At 64.8% G+C, this 18,134-nt stretch overlaps 1 protein-coding gene across 4 annotated transcripts in view; it reads right to left on the reverse strand.

Annotated features, from left to right (window-relative positions):
- Nucleotides 1-1,334: 1,334 nt before the first annotated feature.
- The window catches only part of Disp3 (dispatched RND transporter family member 3), a 43,483-nt gene continuing 26,683 nt past the window's right edge, over nucleotides 1,335-18,134 (reverse strand). For all 4 annotated transcript variants that reach the window (XM_047530325.1, XM_047530315.1, XM_047530304.1 and 1 more), the window contains 18 exons: nucleotides 16,304-16,440; nucleotides 15,392-15,526; nucleotides 14,893-15,053; nucleotides 13,690-13,829; nucleotides 12,970-13,118; nucleotides 12,656-12,802; nucleotides 12,011-12,172; nucleotides 10,337-10,435; nucleotides 9,626-9,762; nucleotides 8,498-8,682; nucleotides 6,768-6,898; nucleotides 6,522-6,694; nucleotides 5,636-5,762; nucleotides 5,043-5,188; nucleotides 3,956-4,115; nucleotides 3,409-3,522; nucleotides 2,897-3,063; nucleotides 1,335-2,438 (listed from right to left, as the gene is read on the reverse strand). In XM_047530325.1, coding sequence (XP_047386281.1) covers nucleotides 2,076-2,438; nucleotides 2,897-3,063; nucleotides 3,409-3,522; nucleotides 3,956-4,115; nucleotides 5,043-5,188; nucleotides 5,636-5,762; nucleotides 6,522-6,694; nucleotides 6,768-6,898; nucleotides 8,498-8,682; nucleotides 9,626-9,762; nucleotides 10,337-10,435; nucleotides 12,011-12,172; nucleotides 12,656-12,802; nucleotides 12,970-13,118; nucleotides 13,690-13,829; nucleotides 14,893-15,053; nucleotides 15,392-15,526; nucleotides 16,304-16,440 — 2,833 coding nt within the window. In that variant the 3' untranslated portion in view covers nucleotides 1,335-2,075. The remainder of the gene's footprint in view (nucleotides 2,439-2,896; nucleotides 3,064-3,408; nucleotides 3,523-3,955; nucleotides 4,116-5,042; nucleotides 5,189-5,635; nucleotides 5,763-6,521; nucleotides 6,695-6,767; nucleotides 6,899-8,497; nucleotides 8,683-9,625; nucleotides 9,763-10,336; nucleotides 10,436-12,010; nucleotides 12,173-12,655; nucleotides 12,803-12,969; nucleotides 13,119-13,689; nucleotides 13,830-14,892; nucleotides 15,054-15,391; nucleotides 15,527-16,303; nucleotides 16,441-18,134) is intronic.

Consider the following 18,134-nt stretch of genomic DNA (forward strand, 5'->3'; position numbering starts at 1 on the left):
GGCCTTGTGCTCCAGGGTGAGACGCTTACCCTCAGCCATGGCGCCCTGGCTGGGCCCCGAGGGCTCGTTAAAGAAGGAAGATGGGAGCCCGGAGCACTGTAGACACGCAGGGCCGCCCTCAACTCCGGGACAGGCCTCTGATCTCCCTGTGCTCACGACTGGCCTTTGTGACAACTTAGGAGAAGCTGTGTACCCCCGGGGGACAGGCGGGCTGCACTCAGACCTAGTTTGCCATTCATGATCCAGGCAAGTGGGCCTCAGGGCCTCGGTCTCCCCTTGTGTAAAATGGTCATGACCAGAACCCACTGGCTAAGGCCAGCGAATGAGCTGGTAAGCGACAAGCCCTGTGACGAAAGTATTGTCCCCAGAGACACACGCTGGAGTCCTGACCCTGGCACCTGTCAACGCGAGCTTACTGGAAACAGGGTCTGCAGCTGATCAAGCGAGGATGAAGTCGTCAGGGCGGGGCCCAATCCCGTGTGACTGGTGTCCTCACACAGGGAAGAGCATGGAGCAGAGACACTGGGAGACAGGTGGCGGGAAGGGGGTGGAGACTGAGTGGCCACCTGTAGTCGGTGGACGCCTCGGATGGCTGGTGCCCAGAAGCTGGCGAGGCCCGTAGCCTCCCCACTGAACACCCAGAAGGCCCCCTCTGTTGACACCGTGATTTCGAGGAGTCTCCTCACTGTGGGAAAACGCACTTCTGCCGTTCAAGCCAGAGTCTGTGGTGCTGCTATGGCGGCCACAGGAACTGACCCACCACAGACACGTGTTGCTAGTGTCACCTGCCAGCCAGTACTGCTGGCTCTCACGGATGGACCTGAGGCCTGACACTCCCTCCAACAGTGGCACTCGGCTGTGCCCGGCACTTGCTAGGTGGGGGACACAGAGGCGTCCACCTGTTTTGCACCCTCAGCTCCCAGTTAATCTTTGCGGGTGACCAGGTAAGCGGGCCTGGAGACCACCTGGATTTTTCTCACCATCAGGGATCAACTGATCAGCGCATCTACATCCAGCTTCATGAAGCCCAGGGGGACGACAGGAAAGGCCCAGGAAAAGGCGTCCAGAAAGCGCTCAGCACGCCTGAGCTGTGGAGCCGACAGGCCCCTGGAGACAGGACATCCTGGAGCCCTGCTTCCCACAGTGGAGGCCCCAGAGCCTTGTGCCACCTCGTTCCTGCGAGGGTCCAAAACCACACACCCAGCCCATCCCTGCCCAGCCTGGGGCAGAGGTGATGCTCGGCCTTGCGCTGGGTCCTGGCTGGGCTGCACGTGGACACTTAGTTATAACAACGTGAAGAACGTCTCGGAGCCAGCGATGCCGGAAATGCGCGCTGCAGTTCCATCTCACTTTAATGGGAACCATCTGCCGTGAGGCAGCGGCAGGCACGGCAGCTCCTCCCCACCGAGGCCGCCCAAGACATCCACCCTCCGTGCCAGGTGCGGGAGACGGGGCTTGGACGTGGGGAAGTCAGTGCTGGGCCCACAACCCCTGGGGGGTCTTAGAGAGCCCCTGAGGCTGGGGCTGGGGCTAGGACATGCACAACCCCAGGCCGGGCCCCTCTGTCCTCAGTGGTAAGGCCCACAGGACCATCTGGCCCTGGCCACATAGAGCCATGGGGAGGGAGGCCAGGGGAGCGGGACCCTGCGTGGACCCCCTGTGCTCTTCCTGCAAGGCCCAGGGAGCCCCGGCTGCCGCAGGGCATTGCTCCGCCTCTGGGTGTCTCAGCTCCACTGCGTAGAAGGGGAGCCGCAAAGAACCCCCAGAAGGCCATGAGCACTGCGGCAGGGACTCCAGAGATGCTCTAGGACCAGTGGTGACCAGGCCTGGGAGCAGGGCCGCCCCATTCCATCCAGGGACCAGCAGAGCCCAGGGGCAGTGGTGGCCAGCTTCGTCCTGGGCGTGGGCTCTGGCAGCGATGAAGGCGATGTGATCCACAGTGTGGACACCTGCTTGCCAGGTTGGGACTGGAACTAGCTGAGCCAGGCTGGGGGACAAGGAGTCTCTGGGGTCAGAGAGTGTGGCTGGTCCCCATCAGCCAGGGCAAGGTGCTCAAGTCAGGCCATGGGGCAGGGCTATAGGGTGGCCCCGCTGGGCAGGGGGATCTTATAGCCGCTGCGCAGTAGGGCGAGGCAGGTGCCCAGCCCCAGGGCCCCTGCCAACAGGACAGCAACCAGGGCCTTGAGGAAGGAAGTCCTGGTCCGGGTGAAGGAGCTGGGGGCCATGATGCCCAGCAAGGCGGTGCTGACAGTAAGCGTGTACAGGATGGACACGGCCGTATTGAGCGCCACGATCTTGCCGAACTTGGCGAAGGGGGCGATGATGCAGAAGAAGAGGGGCACGGTGGCGATGACCGTGGTGAGGGCGCTGGACACGATGGCCACGCCCACGTGCCGCACGGCCTCCAGCGTCCGCCACTGGCGCTGCGAGCGGGCATCCTAGGGCGGCAGAGAGCGGACGCTGGGGCCTGGCACCTGCTGGGGCCCGGCACCTGCTGGGGCCCGGCCCCGGCCCGTGAGTGGGCGCCAGGGCAGCAAGGCTGGCAGATGAGGTCCTCAGCAGGGGGCACCCCGATGTCAAAGCTTTCTTCTTTGACCCAAAGTACTTGATGTATAATGGGGTTAGTTTTTACACAGGCATGTTTTCACACCACAATCATCCCAGACTAGGGGCAAAACCAAAAACCCCAAACCCGCAGGAGGCCCGCAGTCCTGGCTCTGAGCAGAGGCAGAGGCTGGAGGGGGCGTGGCTTCAAGTCCCAGCGAAACGCCCAGCCCACGCTGCTCCGGGGACCAGCGGGCAGCGGCAACTCCTAGGGCTCAGCCTCCTAGGGGTCGGCTGCTGGGGTCCCTCTGCTGCACCAAGGTGGGGAGGGGGCGGGCAAGCGGCTGCTTACCTCAGCCTGGTGGGGGGGCAGGTTCTCTCCGGCCAGCAGGTAGCCCTCCACCAGATGGACGCAGTAGTCCACGGAGGAGCCCACCAGGATGGACAGGGAGATGGCTTCCACAGCACCCATCTCCCAGCCGCTCCAGTACATGATGGTCACCACCAGGCACACGATGCCTGTGATGGGGGAGCAGGGCGGGCAGCTGGGACCAGTCCTGCCCACAGGGCCCTGGAGGACCCTCAGGAATAGGGAAGTCTTGGGGGACAGGACAAGGACCAGGGTCAGAGACGGGGACACCAGAGGGCACAGGTGTAGCAACATGTCCCTGAGTCAACTGCTGTCACAGGGGCCATCTGGCTCCTCTTGGCACAGACTCCTGGGGAAGACAGTCCCATGAGCCACCAAGGGCTAGGGGCATCATGAACCCTTCACCAGGGGCACTTGACTGAGGCTTGAGGCCACCAGGGAGACCCTGCTGCTCCATCCCTGCTGGCTGGGCCCATCACCCGTCGCCCACCTACCCAGGATGCTCAGGAGCACGGGAAGCAGGAGCAGGATGTGGGTGGTGAACACGGCCACCGCGGCCACACAGATGAGCAGGGACAGGACCAGGCCATACAGGGCACTCTGCACCCCTGGAGTCAGGAAGAGGGCCTCAGGGGCTGCGGGGGCAGGGGTGGCAGCCCTGCTCCCGGCCCCGCGGCTCCAGCTTGCACCCGCTCTAAGCCTGAGAGCTCCCCACTCCTGAGGTGGCAGAGCCTGCCCGTGGGGTGTCACACTGCTCAGGTTCAGCACAGGCCTGGCTCCTAGAGAGGTTCCTAACTGACAGCTGCCAATGGCCATGACTGCTACTTTGTAGGTGGCCAAATTTAAGACCAGACGATGTGGCCAGATGCCCCCAGCAGGAGGGGACCCAGGCTCTGGTGTGAGATCAGCAGCCCGGGTGCTGGCTTGTCTGTTCTGCAGGGCTCTGGGCCATGGCTAAGGATGGCAGGGGTGGCCCAGGCAGGACCTGTGCCCTCGCAGCCCGGGGTGGCCCGAGATGCCCGCCTGCCTGCCCGCCCTCACCTATGATCTCCATGAAGATCTGCTTCCAGTGCTCGCAGGTCTGGAAGCCACGGCGCAGGGCCGAGCCCTCGGGGAAGGTCTGCAGCTGCTGCCGGAGGAAGCTCTCCCAGCGCAGGTAGTCCGAGTAGGTCTGGAAGGAGGACTTGCCCTTGTACGTGGTCTGCGGGGACACCAGCTTGTGAGACGGGCTGTGGCCTGCTTGCCCCTCCCAGAGGTGGCTGCTCTGCTCGGTGGTCACCGAGTGTGTGGTGTGTGGGGCAAACAATGGGCAGCCTCGTCTCAAACGAGCTCCCACCAGCCAGAGGACATGGCATGACTCTTAACGGCAGCGGCGGGTTCAGGTACAGCCAGGTCCCTGCCCCTTCCTCCAGGGCCCCCTTCCGCTCCCAGAAGACCCTGCTGTGGGACCCCGGCACACACGGCTCCCTCTGCCTGCAGAGCTGGTCCCGCTTATCCTTGGCCTCCCCTGGGAAGCCTTCCTTGAGGCCCTGAATGGGCCTCCTGGCTTCTCAAATCCCCCACACAAAACTGCCCAGCTCCCATCACCGCCTGGCAGGCTGCGTGTCACCAGGCTGGGCTGAGTCTGCGAGGGCAGTGGCTGCAGTGGCCAGCACAGGACGGTGCATGAAGAATGAGAGCAAGGGGCCCTCCCCAGCTCTGGAACTTTCTCCTGTTACCCCATTGACCCAGTTCTGCTCACTGTACATGAACCAGCCTGTGCTGTGCATGTGCGCATGCGCGTGTGCTCACATGGGTCCTTCCTCAGACAGATCCAATGTCCGAGGTGACAGAGTAGGGGGAGACGTGAGTGGCGGGGTCCCTAGCCACCAAGCTCTCCCCTGGCCATGTGGAGGCCACGTGACCCTGACCCTGGCCTCCTACCGCGGCAGAGGGGAGCGTCAGCGCACTCAGCAGGGGCAGTGACATAACCCTGGCGGGTGAGGCGGGAGGGGCGGATGGGGCAGAGCTCTGCAGCTGGCCAGCCTGGCTTGGCGCTAGGCACCAACACTGACTGGCACGTGCCCCCTGGCACAGGCCCCAGATCAGAGGCCCTGGCTCCAGGCCAGCCCTCGGTGCCCAGGCTCACCGACTCGAAGGCCATGGAGATCCACTGCACGCGGCCCTCCTTGACGCCCACCGCCCCGTGGGACAGCTGCCCCGGCAGCAGGTTGGGCTCGGGCAGCTCCCGGCACTCAGGGTGCAACATTTGCAGGAAGGAGGAGATGCTGTAGCCTGCGGGGAGAAGCAGCGGGCGGGGCTGGGCCGGAAGAGCGGCTGCCACCTCGGCAGCACTCCCGCCCCGGGCCTCCCCTCCGGCTCCTGTGACACACGTCTGCCACTGGGTGGAAAATGACCTCAGGTTCTCTCAGCGATGGCCACGGATGATGCCGCCAGAAGATTCTCCGTGGGCCAGCCCGCCCCCGACTCTGTAAAAGCCCTCCTGCCGTGCCTCCTGCGCCATCCATACCACGCCCTGCCACGCACCAGCCTTTCCCGCCATGCGCGGGCCTTCCCCGCCATCCTGGCCCCGCACGGTCTTGCTCGTGCAAAGCCTATGATGGTGCCCACCTGCCCCGAGAGCCCCGTGGACCTGCTCCAGCACAGGGGCATGTCTGCCACGTGTTCCGGGCTGCCCCCGCCAGGACCACCCACCCTGAGGACCGGGCCCCACCCACGCACCTGAGGGCAGGCACTGGGCCCCGCCGGGCTTCACCAGCTCCGAGTTGCTGGCGATGGTCTTGCAGAGGCGACACAGGTGCCCGATTTCTTTGAAGAGGTCGAAGCTGCTGTCGTAGACGACGCTGCCCTTTCCCAAAGAGACACAGCCGCCGGGCCGCGCAGTGAGACGGGACTCCGACCCCACGCTGCTCCCAACCTGCTGCCACTGCCACTGTCGTGTGGCAACCCTCGGCAGGTCACCCGCTGTCCCCGCCGACGCGCTCTGCCCCGCCCCTCCACACCTCTGCTGAGCACTGCCCACCTGCGGGCCCCCTGGACTGGCTGGACTCCACGCTCCCCTCCCTCCCTCGCCCTGCCTGTCCCACTGCGCCTGCCCAGCCCCTGGCCAGCTCCGCCCTGCTCTGGACACCTGCATCTCCACCTCAGCCGAGCAGACGAGCCTCCTCCCTGCTCCCAGGCTGGCCCCCTGCTGACCGCCACTCCCAGGGTGGGCCTTTCCACCAGTCGCCAGCCCCATCCCTGTCCCTGCTGAACCAGTGCCTCCAAAAGCTTCAGAGCCCGATCAGGGCGTGACCATGAGCAAAGGGCAGGGGACAGTGTGGCACAGGGCGTGGGCACAGGTGGCCGGGCTCGCTGCAGGGCTGCCCTCTCCTCAGGGCGGAGAAGAGGCAGGGAGGTTCCCCACTGCCCTCAGCTCTCTCCAGCCCCCCATGGACACAGGCAGCTGGCACGGGTCCAAAAGTGTCCCCAGTCCACCCGACTAGGCTCTCCAGAGGAACAGGGTCCTGAGGTCCTTCTGGGGTGGTGAAGCCCCTGGGGTGCCAAGGGGTCTGGGGGCTAGCCTGTCGGGGGTCCTGTGGCATCTGCCCAGAGTGGGCCCACGTACCGGGTCTCCAAGGACATGGTTGTCCACCTGCCGGGTGCGGTTGATGCCAATAATGCCAAAGACCACGAAGACCATGGCCCCTGTGTCCACCAGAGGCCGCACCGCGGGCTTCCCGCAGCCTGTGTTCACGCAGGGGTTGAAGCCGAAGGTGGCTGAGAGGCGGGCCTTGGGCACTGTGGACGGGGGTGGTGGCATAAGGGAGGGTGGGGCCCGGGCTCCTGAGGCCCCTGGAGTCCCCACAAGTACCTTTCTCACTGGGCACATAGAAGAAGCCCTTGGTGGGCCCGTCGGGGCTGGAGCTGAGCAGGCAGCCGGGAGGAGCCAGGCACACGCGCCCGTGGAAGGGGGGCTTGTGGGACTGGGCAAAGAACAGCTTCCTGTGGAGGCAAGGGAGGCCAGGGCTGAGGCTGGGAAGGCCTGGAGGAGCTGGGGAGGCAAGGTACACCAGCCCATGCCCAGGGGTCAGGAGGCTGCAGGGGACAGACAGGCTCCCCGCAGCATGAGGGTGTGGTCTCAGGTGGACAGTGCAGTGCCCAGGACTGGGGTGGAGAGGCCTGCTGCAGTCCTGGCCCTCCAAGGCTCTGGCCTGGTCAAGGCCCTGTCCCTCATGGGCCCTCGGCTCCCCACAGTGGTGTGAACAGAGTGGGGAAGTCGTTTCAGACCGTCCTTCAGGGAGCATAAGGGTTCAGGAGGGCTGGGGGCCCAGCAGCCCAGGCCACCCTGACCTGAAAAGCCAAGGAGCCTCAGGTCCTGGGGCAGCGTGGGTTCCATGGCCAGCAGCTTGCTGGCCAGCGGGCCTGAGACAGCTCAGGTCTCTCTAGAATGTTTCATGCTCATCCAGGCAGCCTGCCTGACCGCTGGCCGCTCCCGAGTGTGCAGGGAAAGCCCAGGGGAGGACAGGCAGAGGGACCCTGGCCCAGTCAACAGGTGCCTGGCTGGGCACCCCTTCCCCAGGTGGAGTCTGGCCTGGTGTGGTGCTGACACCTGAGGCCAGTGCTGTCCTGGCCACGGCCTGGGAGTGTCACAGTGCAGGCCGGCAGCTGCCTCCACCACCGCGGGGCAGTGGGGGCTGTTCTTTCTGAGTGTGAGTCATGCTTTGTAAGGACCCTGCGGTCCCTTGCCTGCTCCCGCTGCGTGACCTCAGGGCAGGAGCCACGCTGGCGTGCTCGCCACCATCCGCCCCAGCACCCTGCTGCTCATGGGGGGTCCTGCCCCTCGGTCACAGCCTCACAGAATAAATGCACGAGAGGCCATGTTCCGAACACGGTGCCACCTGGGGCGTCCCCCCTCTGGCTTCACGCCAGGCCGGGGCAGGCCCGAGCTCCCCACAGGGCGCTGCGACACGCGGCCTCCTCACCCCTCACGGTCTAAGGGAGGGAGACAGGAAGTATTTTCTAAATAAAACACACTTAGAGCATGGCTGAGCACCGCGGGCAGGAAGCGCAGGCACGCACGCGCCCTGCCAGCGTCTACTGCTGCGAGCCGGCTGGGTAAGGTGGGCATACAGTAATGACAAACCCTCAAGAGGCCCGAGGGACGCAGACCTGCTCCTGGGGGTGGACAGGTCACCTGCCAGATCAGTGAGACTGCAGGTGACCCTGGGGGCAGACACAGAGCCTGGGCAGGGTGGTCTTGGGTGGGTGGGAACCCTGCTCAGGGACAGCCTCTCCCAGCAGAAGTCTCAAGTCAACCACGTGAGGAGCCGGGGAGGCAGCAAGTGCAAAGGCCCTGAGGTGGAAGAGCTTGGGAGCTGGGGAGTGAGGAGACTGGGCCACTGTCTTTGCCAGGCCCCGCTCCCCAGTCCTGGACAGAGACATGTGAACTGGTGTGTGGAAATGGACAGGCCCTCTCGAAGTGCCTGGTGACATCTCTCACGGGATGAGAGACAGAGGTGTGAGGAAGGAGGGGAAGGGAGAGAACCGGGTGGACAGCCGGGTGGACAGCCGGGTGGGAACAGCTCGTCTGCGGGACGTTACCGGGAGTGCTGCTGCTCCTTGGCGGCCACGTAAAAGCTGAAGTCGAACTTCCAGCCCCGCTTGGCGTCACAGGCCAAGGTGGTCAGCATCCACTTGCGGGCGGGGCTCGCGGCCTGGAGCAGCCCTACTGTAGACATACAAGCGGTCAGCTTCTTGGTGAAGTCGCCAGAAGGCGCTCTATACACCTAAGCAGTGGGTCGACAGAGACAAGACGCGTGACTCGGGGCGCTGCCTGGCCACCTGGCCGCAGGCCGTCCCCGCCCTGCTCAGCATGTCCCGCCTTGTCCCAGCCCCAGGGGAGGACGGAGCCCTGGCCGGAGGCTCGGAGGCCTGGGTTTGAGCCGGAAAAGCTCCAGGACTCGAGCAAACCCTTCCTGTCTGAGCCTCGATTCTTTCTCCGCCGAGTGCCAGGCTCCGCGGATGGAGCGCCAGCAGGCGGGTCCCTGCCCTCGTGGAACGGGCCCTGAGGAGGGCGGCAGCTGCACTGTGGTGGTCAGGGCACGAGGCAGGACAGACGGACCGGGACGGGAGAGCACCGAGGGAGGCGGGAGGGGCCGAGTGAGGGCTCAGGAGGTGGCCGCTCGCTGACAGGGAGGAAAGCCCTCCCGTGGGGCCAGCACGGGCAGAGGCTGGGTGTCAGGGAGGCCGAGGCCTCGTCGTCCCAAGGACACCCAAACCCAGCCACAAGTCACGTGTGACTGTCATGTGGAGTGTGCAACGTGCTAAAGGGGAAACGGGACTCCTAGACCCGCCCAGGAGACTCCTCTGGGTGCCAGAGTGGCTGCCAGGCCTGACGTGGACCGTGTCCTGGGCTGTCGCTCACGCTGCCTGGGCCTTACCTCGTGGCCCTTGGCAGTGCTGGCGCTACCTTTTATATCCCCATTTCACAGATGAGGAAACCGAGGCTCAGAGAGATGAAGTGACCGCCCAAAGACACCAGGCGACACGTGAGCCGGGACTCAAGCCCAGGGCCCGTGCGGCCTCCCTGCTGCAGGTTCTCGCAGGCCTGGCTGCTGTGGAGCCGTCGACCACCTGCTGCAGCTCCATCCTCAGCACCCAGCCCTCCCGCCAGCCTGGCGCCACAGCCCCTCTGGTCGTGGTGGCTCACGCTGTGACAGCCCAGCTCACCTGGAAGGAGGGCACCTCTCCGTCCCCAGGGGACACGGCCTGCCAGGGTGCGGGCAGGCTGGCATTGAGGGAGAGCCTGTAGACAGCGAGGTGGCCTTTGCTCTTCACCTTGGAGACGTACACAGTGCCGAGGGCGTCTAGGGACAGATGGGGAAGGAAGAGGAGTGGACGGTCACCTTGACGGCCCGCGCCCCACCGTGGACTGACGGGCTGAGCCTGCTGACCTCTCTGGGTAGTGAGTGGGTGCGGGTGGCGTGGACGGGGACGGGGGCAGTGACGTCAGGGTAAGACCCCGGCGATGGCCTAGGGTGGCGAGGCCACGGACGGGGCAGTGTGAACAGGGGCTGGTGCTGGTGGTCATGGTGGGGACAGTGGCAGTGCTGAGGGTGGCGGCAGACACGACTGCCCTGCAGGGTCAGCTCCTGCGGTGCCTGTGTCCCTGCACCTCCCCTCTGGTGGAGGCCCCAGCAGGGGAACCAGCCCCAGGCTCCAGTCGCCCCTCCCAGCACTCGGGTGGCTGTGGCGGCCAGGTGGGCTCCAGGAGCGGCGCAGGCCAGGCTGAGGGCGGCTGGAGCCCCGCTTCTGACCTAGGAGAGCCGCAGTCCGAGTTCACCCACCCGCCCTCCACAGCCAGCGAGAGCAGGGACGGGGCTCCCGCTCCTGAGGTCAGCGCCCTGCTCCCACAGGGTCCCGGCCTGGCCCCGCGCTCACCCTGTGGGCTGGCCCAGGGGGCCCCGGAGCCCCGCCGCCTCTTCTCCAGGGACGTCCGGATGTTGTTCTGCAGGCTGTGGGGCTTCTCCTGGAACAGACCTGTCCCCCGCACCGTGTCAGGGACAGGGGGCCTCCCCGGCCGGCGCAGTAAGGGGTGAGGCCAGGATCCACCACAGGCCCAGAGGCTGGGTGGGTGTCGGGGTCTGAAGGAAACTGGGTGGGACGCACAGGACTGTCCTCGGGGCCAGGTCTACCCACAGACAGGCCACCCGGGGGCTCTGCCTCGCCTCCCGGGGCCTGGGGAGGAAGCACGGCAGGGATGACGGAGGCCGCGGGTTTGCTGCAGGTGCTGTGGACTAGGGCTCTGTGGGCTTTAAACAAGAGAAACCCCACAGGTTGGCAGCCAGTCCCCACAGCAGCCCGGGGGCTCGATGTTATTAACCCACTCGACGGAGGAGAAAGTGGTTCAGGGAGGCTGGTGCCCTGCGCAGGTGGCAAGATCGGAGCCCCATTAGGGTCCCCTGGCTGTCCTTCCTAAAGCCGAGTCCCCACGTGCGGCTTGTGAAAGGCCCCCCCACGAGGCCATTCAGAAAGTGGAGGCGCAGGGCCTGGGCTGCTGGGCCCTGGCTCCCCTCCAGACGTTGTGCAGGGGCTGCGACCACCCTGGGACCACCTGTGCACTGGGCTGTGCCCAAGGGCGGCAAGGCCCTGAGGTGGCAGTGAAGAGGCTGTTCAGGCCACGGCACCCGGGGGTGTGCCTGGGACTGGCTGATTTACAAGGGGCTCTGGCGGCACCTCTGAGTGGCAGCGGATTGTCCTGCGGGTGGCTAGCACCACGAGTGTAGGGACGCCAGGTTCATCTGAACACTGTGCTGTCACGGGAGCCTGGAGGCGCTCCCGCCAGCGCCCTCTCGGGCTTGGCTGCCCCGGCAGAGGCTTGATGTGAGACCGACTTGGCCCACCTGGACCTCAAGCTCCCCATCTGGAAGATGAGGCCTGAGCAGACCCGCTAAGGCCAGGGGACATCAGAAGCCCCCTTGCTCGCCTGACAACAACTCCATCACCAAGTGCCATGGAGACCAGAGGCCCCAGGACCTCCCGGCTGCAGGGCGCCGTCAGCGGCTGGCCCCAGCCCCACTGCGCCCGGTCTAGACTGCCAGGCTTCTCCCTGGCACCCAGTCGGTCCACCCCAGGCCTCCAATCCGCTCCATGCTACCCCTGGGGACACCCAAGTCTTTGCTGGAACCCCACCCAGCACCCCACGCACACTGGCTTCCAGGGACAGCCACAAGGAGATCCAGTCCCCGCTGGAGCCCGCCTGCCCGGCCCAGCCCCAGCCTCCTACAGCTACCCTCCCAAGCGGCCAGCCCCTCCCCAGGCTGGCACTGCCCCTCAGCCCTGCCCGCCCAGCCTGGCTCACTGCTCTCCTGCCGTCCCAGCCCAGGAAGGGCCTCCACTCCTGGGGCGCCAGCCCAGAGGCGTCCTCCGCCAGAGAGCCTCGCGGGACACTACTGGGAACGTGGGCTCCCGCAGCTCAGGAAGCCTGTGCCCCGGCCCACCGGGCCGCCCAGGAAGTGCCCATAAAACCCGAGGGCTGCGGTGAGTGACCTGCGGCGTCACGCAGCCACGCAGAGCCCCGTCCCGCACCAGCGGCTCTGCCCGCCAGCCCCGCACCTGAGCAGGTGATGCAGGAGATGCCCTCGGCGCTCAGGTTGTACTTGAGGTCCAGCAGCACCTGGATGTTGGTGTCCGGCCGGAAGAGCAGCGGGGCGCGGCTGGCGGGGCGGAGCCGGCTGGCGAACACCAGGGACAGCACCAGGGTGGAGAGGAAGAGCCCTGCAGGGAGGGAGCTGCGCTGGGCGGGCGACACCTGGGGGCCTCCTCACAGGATCGCTCGCCCAGGAGGGGCTGGCATCCCCACGGCCCAACTCCGACCGGCTGCCGAAGGTGCTGGCAGGTCAGCGCCGGGCGCGAGCTGAGTGCCCCTGCAGGGTGGGCGCCTGTGCCTCTCAGCCGCCCTCACAGTGCGCGCTTCCCGTACGGTGTGACTGGACACTGGTCCAGCAGGGAAGAGGAAACTGGGGATCGGGCTGACTGGCACAGACGAGGTCACAGAGAGCAGGCGGCAGGGCGGGGGGCCCCAGTCAGGGCTCTGCACCACTGCCTGGCGCCAGGACCAGCATGGAGCAGGAGGCTGACAGGCCACGGCCTCTGCAGGCACAAGAGGCTCAGGGAGGGAGGCTCCGCCCCCGCCTCCAACCTCAGCGCTCCTGGGCAGTCACAGGGGGCTGCGGCTGGCGAGGCAGGGGAGGGACTCACCCACGATCACCCAGCGGCTCTTGACGGCGGACCAGAGCACCCAGTGGTGCAGCAGCTCCTGCAGCTGCACCAGGAGCTGGCCTCGGCACGGCTGCAGACCCTCGGGGGGCACAGACACCAGCGACGCGTCGCCCAGCTCCAGGGACACTGCCGGGCAGAGTGGAGGCCTGTCAAAGCTGAGGCGCAGCCTTCCTGGTGTGCGCCCTCCCCAGGGAAGCCCAGGGTGTGAGGCTGCCTGGCCACCGCCGCCCGGGGACCAGCCTGTCCCCGCCCCTCCTGCCAGGGCTCACTCCCAGGCCTGCGCCAGCTCTCACCCGGCTCCTCCTCCACACTCAGCAAGGGGATGTCGTCGTCCAGGTAGGGTATGGGGCCCTGGGCGCGGCTGCCCCCCGCCCGCTCGGGAGTGGCGAACACGTCCCCGGGGAAGTGCAAGGAGCTCCTCCGGCCACACTTCTGGTGGCAACTATGGAGAGAGGAGGGGAGAGGCTGGAGCCCAGAGGGGCACGGCACCCAGGGAGGACGGGCACGCCCAGGGACACGCGAGCCCCGGCCCGGCGCTGTGCGCACGTGTGACTCAGCACGCGCCTCCGACTTCCAGCAGCCGTCGGTCGCCTGACTTCTCTAAGACCGTCCACTCCTAGAGACCAATGGTGATGACGGACATTACCCAGGGAGAGGGAACGACAACACAGTGGCCACACCGAGGTGACCAAAGCAGGAATCCTTCCTCTGCTGCGTGTGGCCCAGGGGCCCTGACGCCATCGACAGTTCAGGCCCAGCAGGAGGGGACGCAGGCTGGGCTGGGATGTGGCTGGGGTGCATGCGGGGAGCTGAGGCCACCCAGGGACTAGGACAAGGACACACAGAGCTTGCACTCCGGAGGGCTGTGCCAGGAAGCGGTGCCAGCCCCAGACGGAGACCTCACAGTCCCCACAGGACGCCCCCTCGGTGACCACACCGCTCTACGGGAAAGGACACTGAGGGCTGAGTGAGCTGCCCAGGGTCACAGCTGCCGGGGAGGACGCAGCGCCAACCTGGCCTGGCAGGAGCTCTCCAGGGGCGCCACGTAGAGGCTCCAGAGGCCCAGGGCGGCAGGCATGGTGAAGAGCACGGCCAGCCAGCAGCAGGACACGATCAGCGACATGAACAGGCCGAAGTCGTGCACGGCCGGGATCTGGACGGGAGGGACGCGCAGGGGTCAGCCTGGGGCCCTGCGGCTGAAGACAGCCAAGCCCAGGCTGCAGTGGGATGCCAGCACTGGTCTGGGGACATGGCTCTGGCCGAGGAGCTGGGGCTGGCGGCTGACGGTGGTGGGGGAAGCCCTGTCCACCCACAGCCCACTGGCCGACAGCACCTGGCCCAGAGAGCCATCAGGACCACCATGGAGGACGGAAAGGAGCCAGAGAAAGACGTGTCCCTCCAGACCAGGCCACGTCAACCAGGGGAAGGGAGAGAGATGCTACCCGAGGGAAACAGGGAGGCTGGGGACAGAAGCCCCAGAATCCCACAGCGACCCGCCCAGGGACGTGCCGGTCAAGCCTGCACACTGTGGGAAACCCCTTCCCCGCCTTCCTGTTTCACTCTCAGAATCATTCATTGAGGAACACAGCTCAGAGAGGTTAAGCAACCTGCCCAAGTCACACAGAGCAGGCCTGGACCAGCCCCGCCTGCCTCTGGGGTGTGGCTCTCTAGGAAGCCTGGACAATCTCAGAGCATGTGGTGACTGCCAGAGGTCACAGACCTAGGTCACGAGGTCCCTCAGCCCCAAGGACCCAGCCCACGCTTGCTGCTTCTCCTGAGCCCCGCTCGGGAGCACAGGCAGGGGGATGGCAGTAAAGGGAAGACGAGGAGGCACAGAGGGTGGGGGCGGCTCCGGGTTGGGGGGCACCTGGTCCGCTCACCACTTGCAGCTGTGTGGCTCTGAGGAAGTGACTTAACCTCTCTGGCCCTGCTTGGTCAGGAGCACAGGAGGCAACTGCACCCTGGACTGGGCGATGGGAGGAAACCGCCCTGTGCCCAGCACGAGGCAGCACGTGCACGCCATCCACGGTGTCAGCGCCAGGCGCCACCGGCACCCGCCCACTGGCGAGTTCTGGCCGCGGGCGACCGGAAGCAGACTGCAAGGGACGCAAGCGCCTGGAGGCCCAGGCTGTGTGGCTGCACCGGGGCAGGTGGGAACAGAGACCCCGGGAGGGCCCTGCGGCGGGGCTGGGGCTGGGCCGGAGGGGGCCTCCCACCTGGGAGAAGACGTTGGCTGCGTAGGCGGCGGCCGTGGTCAGGGAGGTGAAGAAGGTGGCCTTGCCGGCCGTCTGGATGGTGTGGATCATGCGCAGCTGCGGGTCCTCCAGGTGGGTGGCCTGGCGGTAGGTGTTGATGAACACGAAGACGTCGTCCACGCCTGAGGAGGAGTCCCGGCCGGGCAGCTCAGGTGCGGCCCAGCCCCCGGGCAGCTCCGGAGAGCCAGGCCCGGCACAGTCCAGCTTCTCAGCCTGCAGTCCGGGAAGGCCCCTCTGACGGGTCCACCAGCAGGTCCTCCAGACCTTGGCCTCCGTCCCTCACTGCCAGGGCCTCCCCACCAGCATCGCGTCCACCTGCGCCGCATACGCTAACCCCACACTTCAAGGCTCTGGGGCCTGGGAGGGGGCTTTTTAGAGGCCTCTTGAAAGCCAGGCTTGGTGTCCAGGGAGAAGGTCCTTTGCGGGGGAGGGCAGAGCTCCCAAGTGGGAGGCCACTCACCAATGCCCACTATCACGAAGGCAGCCACCCCATTGAGGATGCCCAAGTACTGGATGCCAAAGACCACGTGGTACAGGAAGAGCGCCACCAGGCAGCTGAGGCCGATGCTGGCAATCCCGAAGAAGGACAGGAACACTGGGCAGGGCAGGGGCACAAGGGGGTCAAGAGAGGGACTCTGCAGAACACAAGCCCCTCTCGTGCCCCAGGCCTGAGCTGGGTGCTGCCTCCTGCCCTCATCCCCGGATCCCTCCGCCACCTTGTCTGTTCCCGGCAAGTCTCAGTCCTCTGTGCCCAAAGGCAGCTGGGCGAGAGGCCCCCGGGGTAGGTCAGGATGCTGTGGGGCCTCATCTTGGCAGAACCCGTCTCGTCTCAGGAGTAGAGACCCGTGAACGCCATGTCCGTGGTGTCGCTCTCACGGGAGCCCAGAGCTCCTGCAGAGCCAGGCCTGCGCCTGTCATGTTCACCAACGGGCTGGGCGCCTACTGCACCGGGCACGCAGCGGACGCCCAATGAACACCCCTGAGCGGATGAAGGCACGGAAGGCCTGGGCAGACAGAGCGTGCCAACTGTATACAGCAGAGCAGCAGCTGGTAGGCTGGGGAGGTGGCCGGGCAAATGGGAACAGGGACAGGAGGGCGGCTGACCTGGGGCAGAAAGCAGGCTACCGAGTGACCTACAACCACGTCCAATACCCCAGACTTCCCAAGGCTGCAAGGGAGAAGGTCACAGGGCATAAGCTCAAACTGCAGGGGGTCCCGGGGACCCTCTGGATGGCCCGGCCTGCCTGGGACCTCGGGCAGCCTGCTGGGTTAGGGGTGATTTTGGAGCAGACGCCCTGCTCTGACCTGCGGATTCAAGCCCGTCCTGGCTCCTTGGGGGGCTGGCCCCGTGGAGGCCGCGGGGGTGTCCTACCTGAGCAGGAGGTGAGGACGTAGACCAGGGCGGCGATGCAGCTGCTGCTGATGAAGGCCAGCAGCATGTCGTTGTTGAAGGTCCTGCGCACCTCGTAATCAAAGAGGTCTGTGCCCCCGTAGAGGACCTGGACTTTGCTGGGGGAAGGAGGACACGAGAGAGGAGAAGGGAGGGGATCAAGGTGGTGTGAGCCCCTGAAGGCCGGGCGCTGCCATGCCACTGGTGGCTTTGCCTAGGCTCCACTTAGAACCAGCGGGGCTTCCGAAAGCCCTGGTGTGCAGGCCAGACACCAAACACAACCAATGTCTGGGCGGAGCTGAGCCTCGAAGGCTTTTAGATCTCCCGGGCAGTCCAGACGCTCGGCCGGGGCTGAGGAGCACCGTCCATGCAGATAACCACCAGTCACCACAGATCCGCGTCATTCTAATTCTCAGTAATCCACAGCCAAATCCACAAGCAAACTGGCTTCTGGACGCTCAGTGTTCTACTGCTACTCAGCGTGTGCTTAACGCAAGTAACTTTCAGTAAGAAAAGCACAACGGGCTGGTCACACTGTGTTTCAGGACACCAGCACGAGTGGCGTCCCAGGCCACGATGGAGAGGGGCTTTACGGTCCCACTGGAGACAGTGAGGCTGTGAGAAAACACAGGAAGCCAGGCTCTGGACACTGGGCAGCAGAGGACGTGACCCCGGGAGACAAGGGACAGGGGGGCCCCCTGATCGCCCTGGCTTACGGCCCTGAGATGGTTTGCCAATGTCGGTGCAGCCAAGTATGTTAACTGACTCCCCAGAGAGGCCGAGAAATTAGACCTGATGAAAACTCACTGATCCCAGAAACTTGAGCGACGAACGCCAAAGACCACAAACCCAGATGAAAGTACAACACAGCGCGTCAGGATCAAATTGCTCAGCAACACCGACCGAGAGAGAACTTGAAAAGCATACCAAGAAAAGACACAGCACACACAGGAGCAGAGGTGCAGACGAGAGCGACTCCGGACCAGGAGCAACGAACCGAGAACACGGCCATCCGCAACCCTCAGGCGCCGTGCTCAGTCGCCCAGAGTGCTCGATCCCGCAAAACCCATCTCAGAAACAAAGGCAAAATGGAGATTTTCCAGACATTCCAAAGATGAAACGGCTCCCCAGCACACCCACACTGCAAGAAAGGGGAAAGGAGTCCTTCAGGCAGGGAGAGAACGGCAGCATGTGGAGACGTGGTGCGTATGAAGGAGCAAAAGCTGAAATAACGTGAACGTATACATGGAATTTTCTTATTGTTTATTCAAGTATCTTTAAAAGATTACTGAGCCAGGCATGGTGGCACATGCCTGTAATCCCAGGGGCTCGGGAGGCTGAGGCAGGAGGATTCCAGCCTCAGCAATGGCAAGGCACTAAGCAACTCAGTGAGACCCTGTCTCTAAATAAAACACAAAATAGGGTTGGGGATGTGGCTCTGTGGTCGAGTGCCAGCCAGAGCATACAGGCCAGGAGGGGTGACAGCACAGTGTCACTGTAAGGCTCTCACACCTGATGCTGAGCGTGAGGTGGTGGGACAGCACTTGAAGGTACACGTGGTACTCAAAGATGCATACTATAGATCCTGAAGCAACCCCTGAAATAAGAGTTATAGCTGAAAAGCCAACAAAGGACATTAAATAGACACATAGGAAAGACTCAGTTTATCCAAAAGAGAAGAAAAGAAAAACAGAACAAAACAGAAAGGATAAAATAAAATAAGACAGACTTAAGTATAACCAGATCAATAACTGCATTAAGTGTAAGTGAATAAACACATCAATTAAAAGGCAGAGACTGACAGATTTTTAAA

The sequence above is a fragment of the Sciurus carolinensis genome, chromosome 1 (genome assembly GCF_902686445.1).
Source record: "Sciurus carolinensis chromosome 1, mSciCar1.2, whole genome shotgun sequence".
NCBI lineage: Eukaryota > Metazoa > Chordata > Mammalia > Rodentia > Sciuridae > Sciurus > Sciurus carolinensis.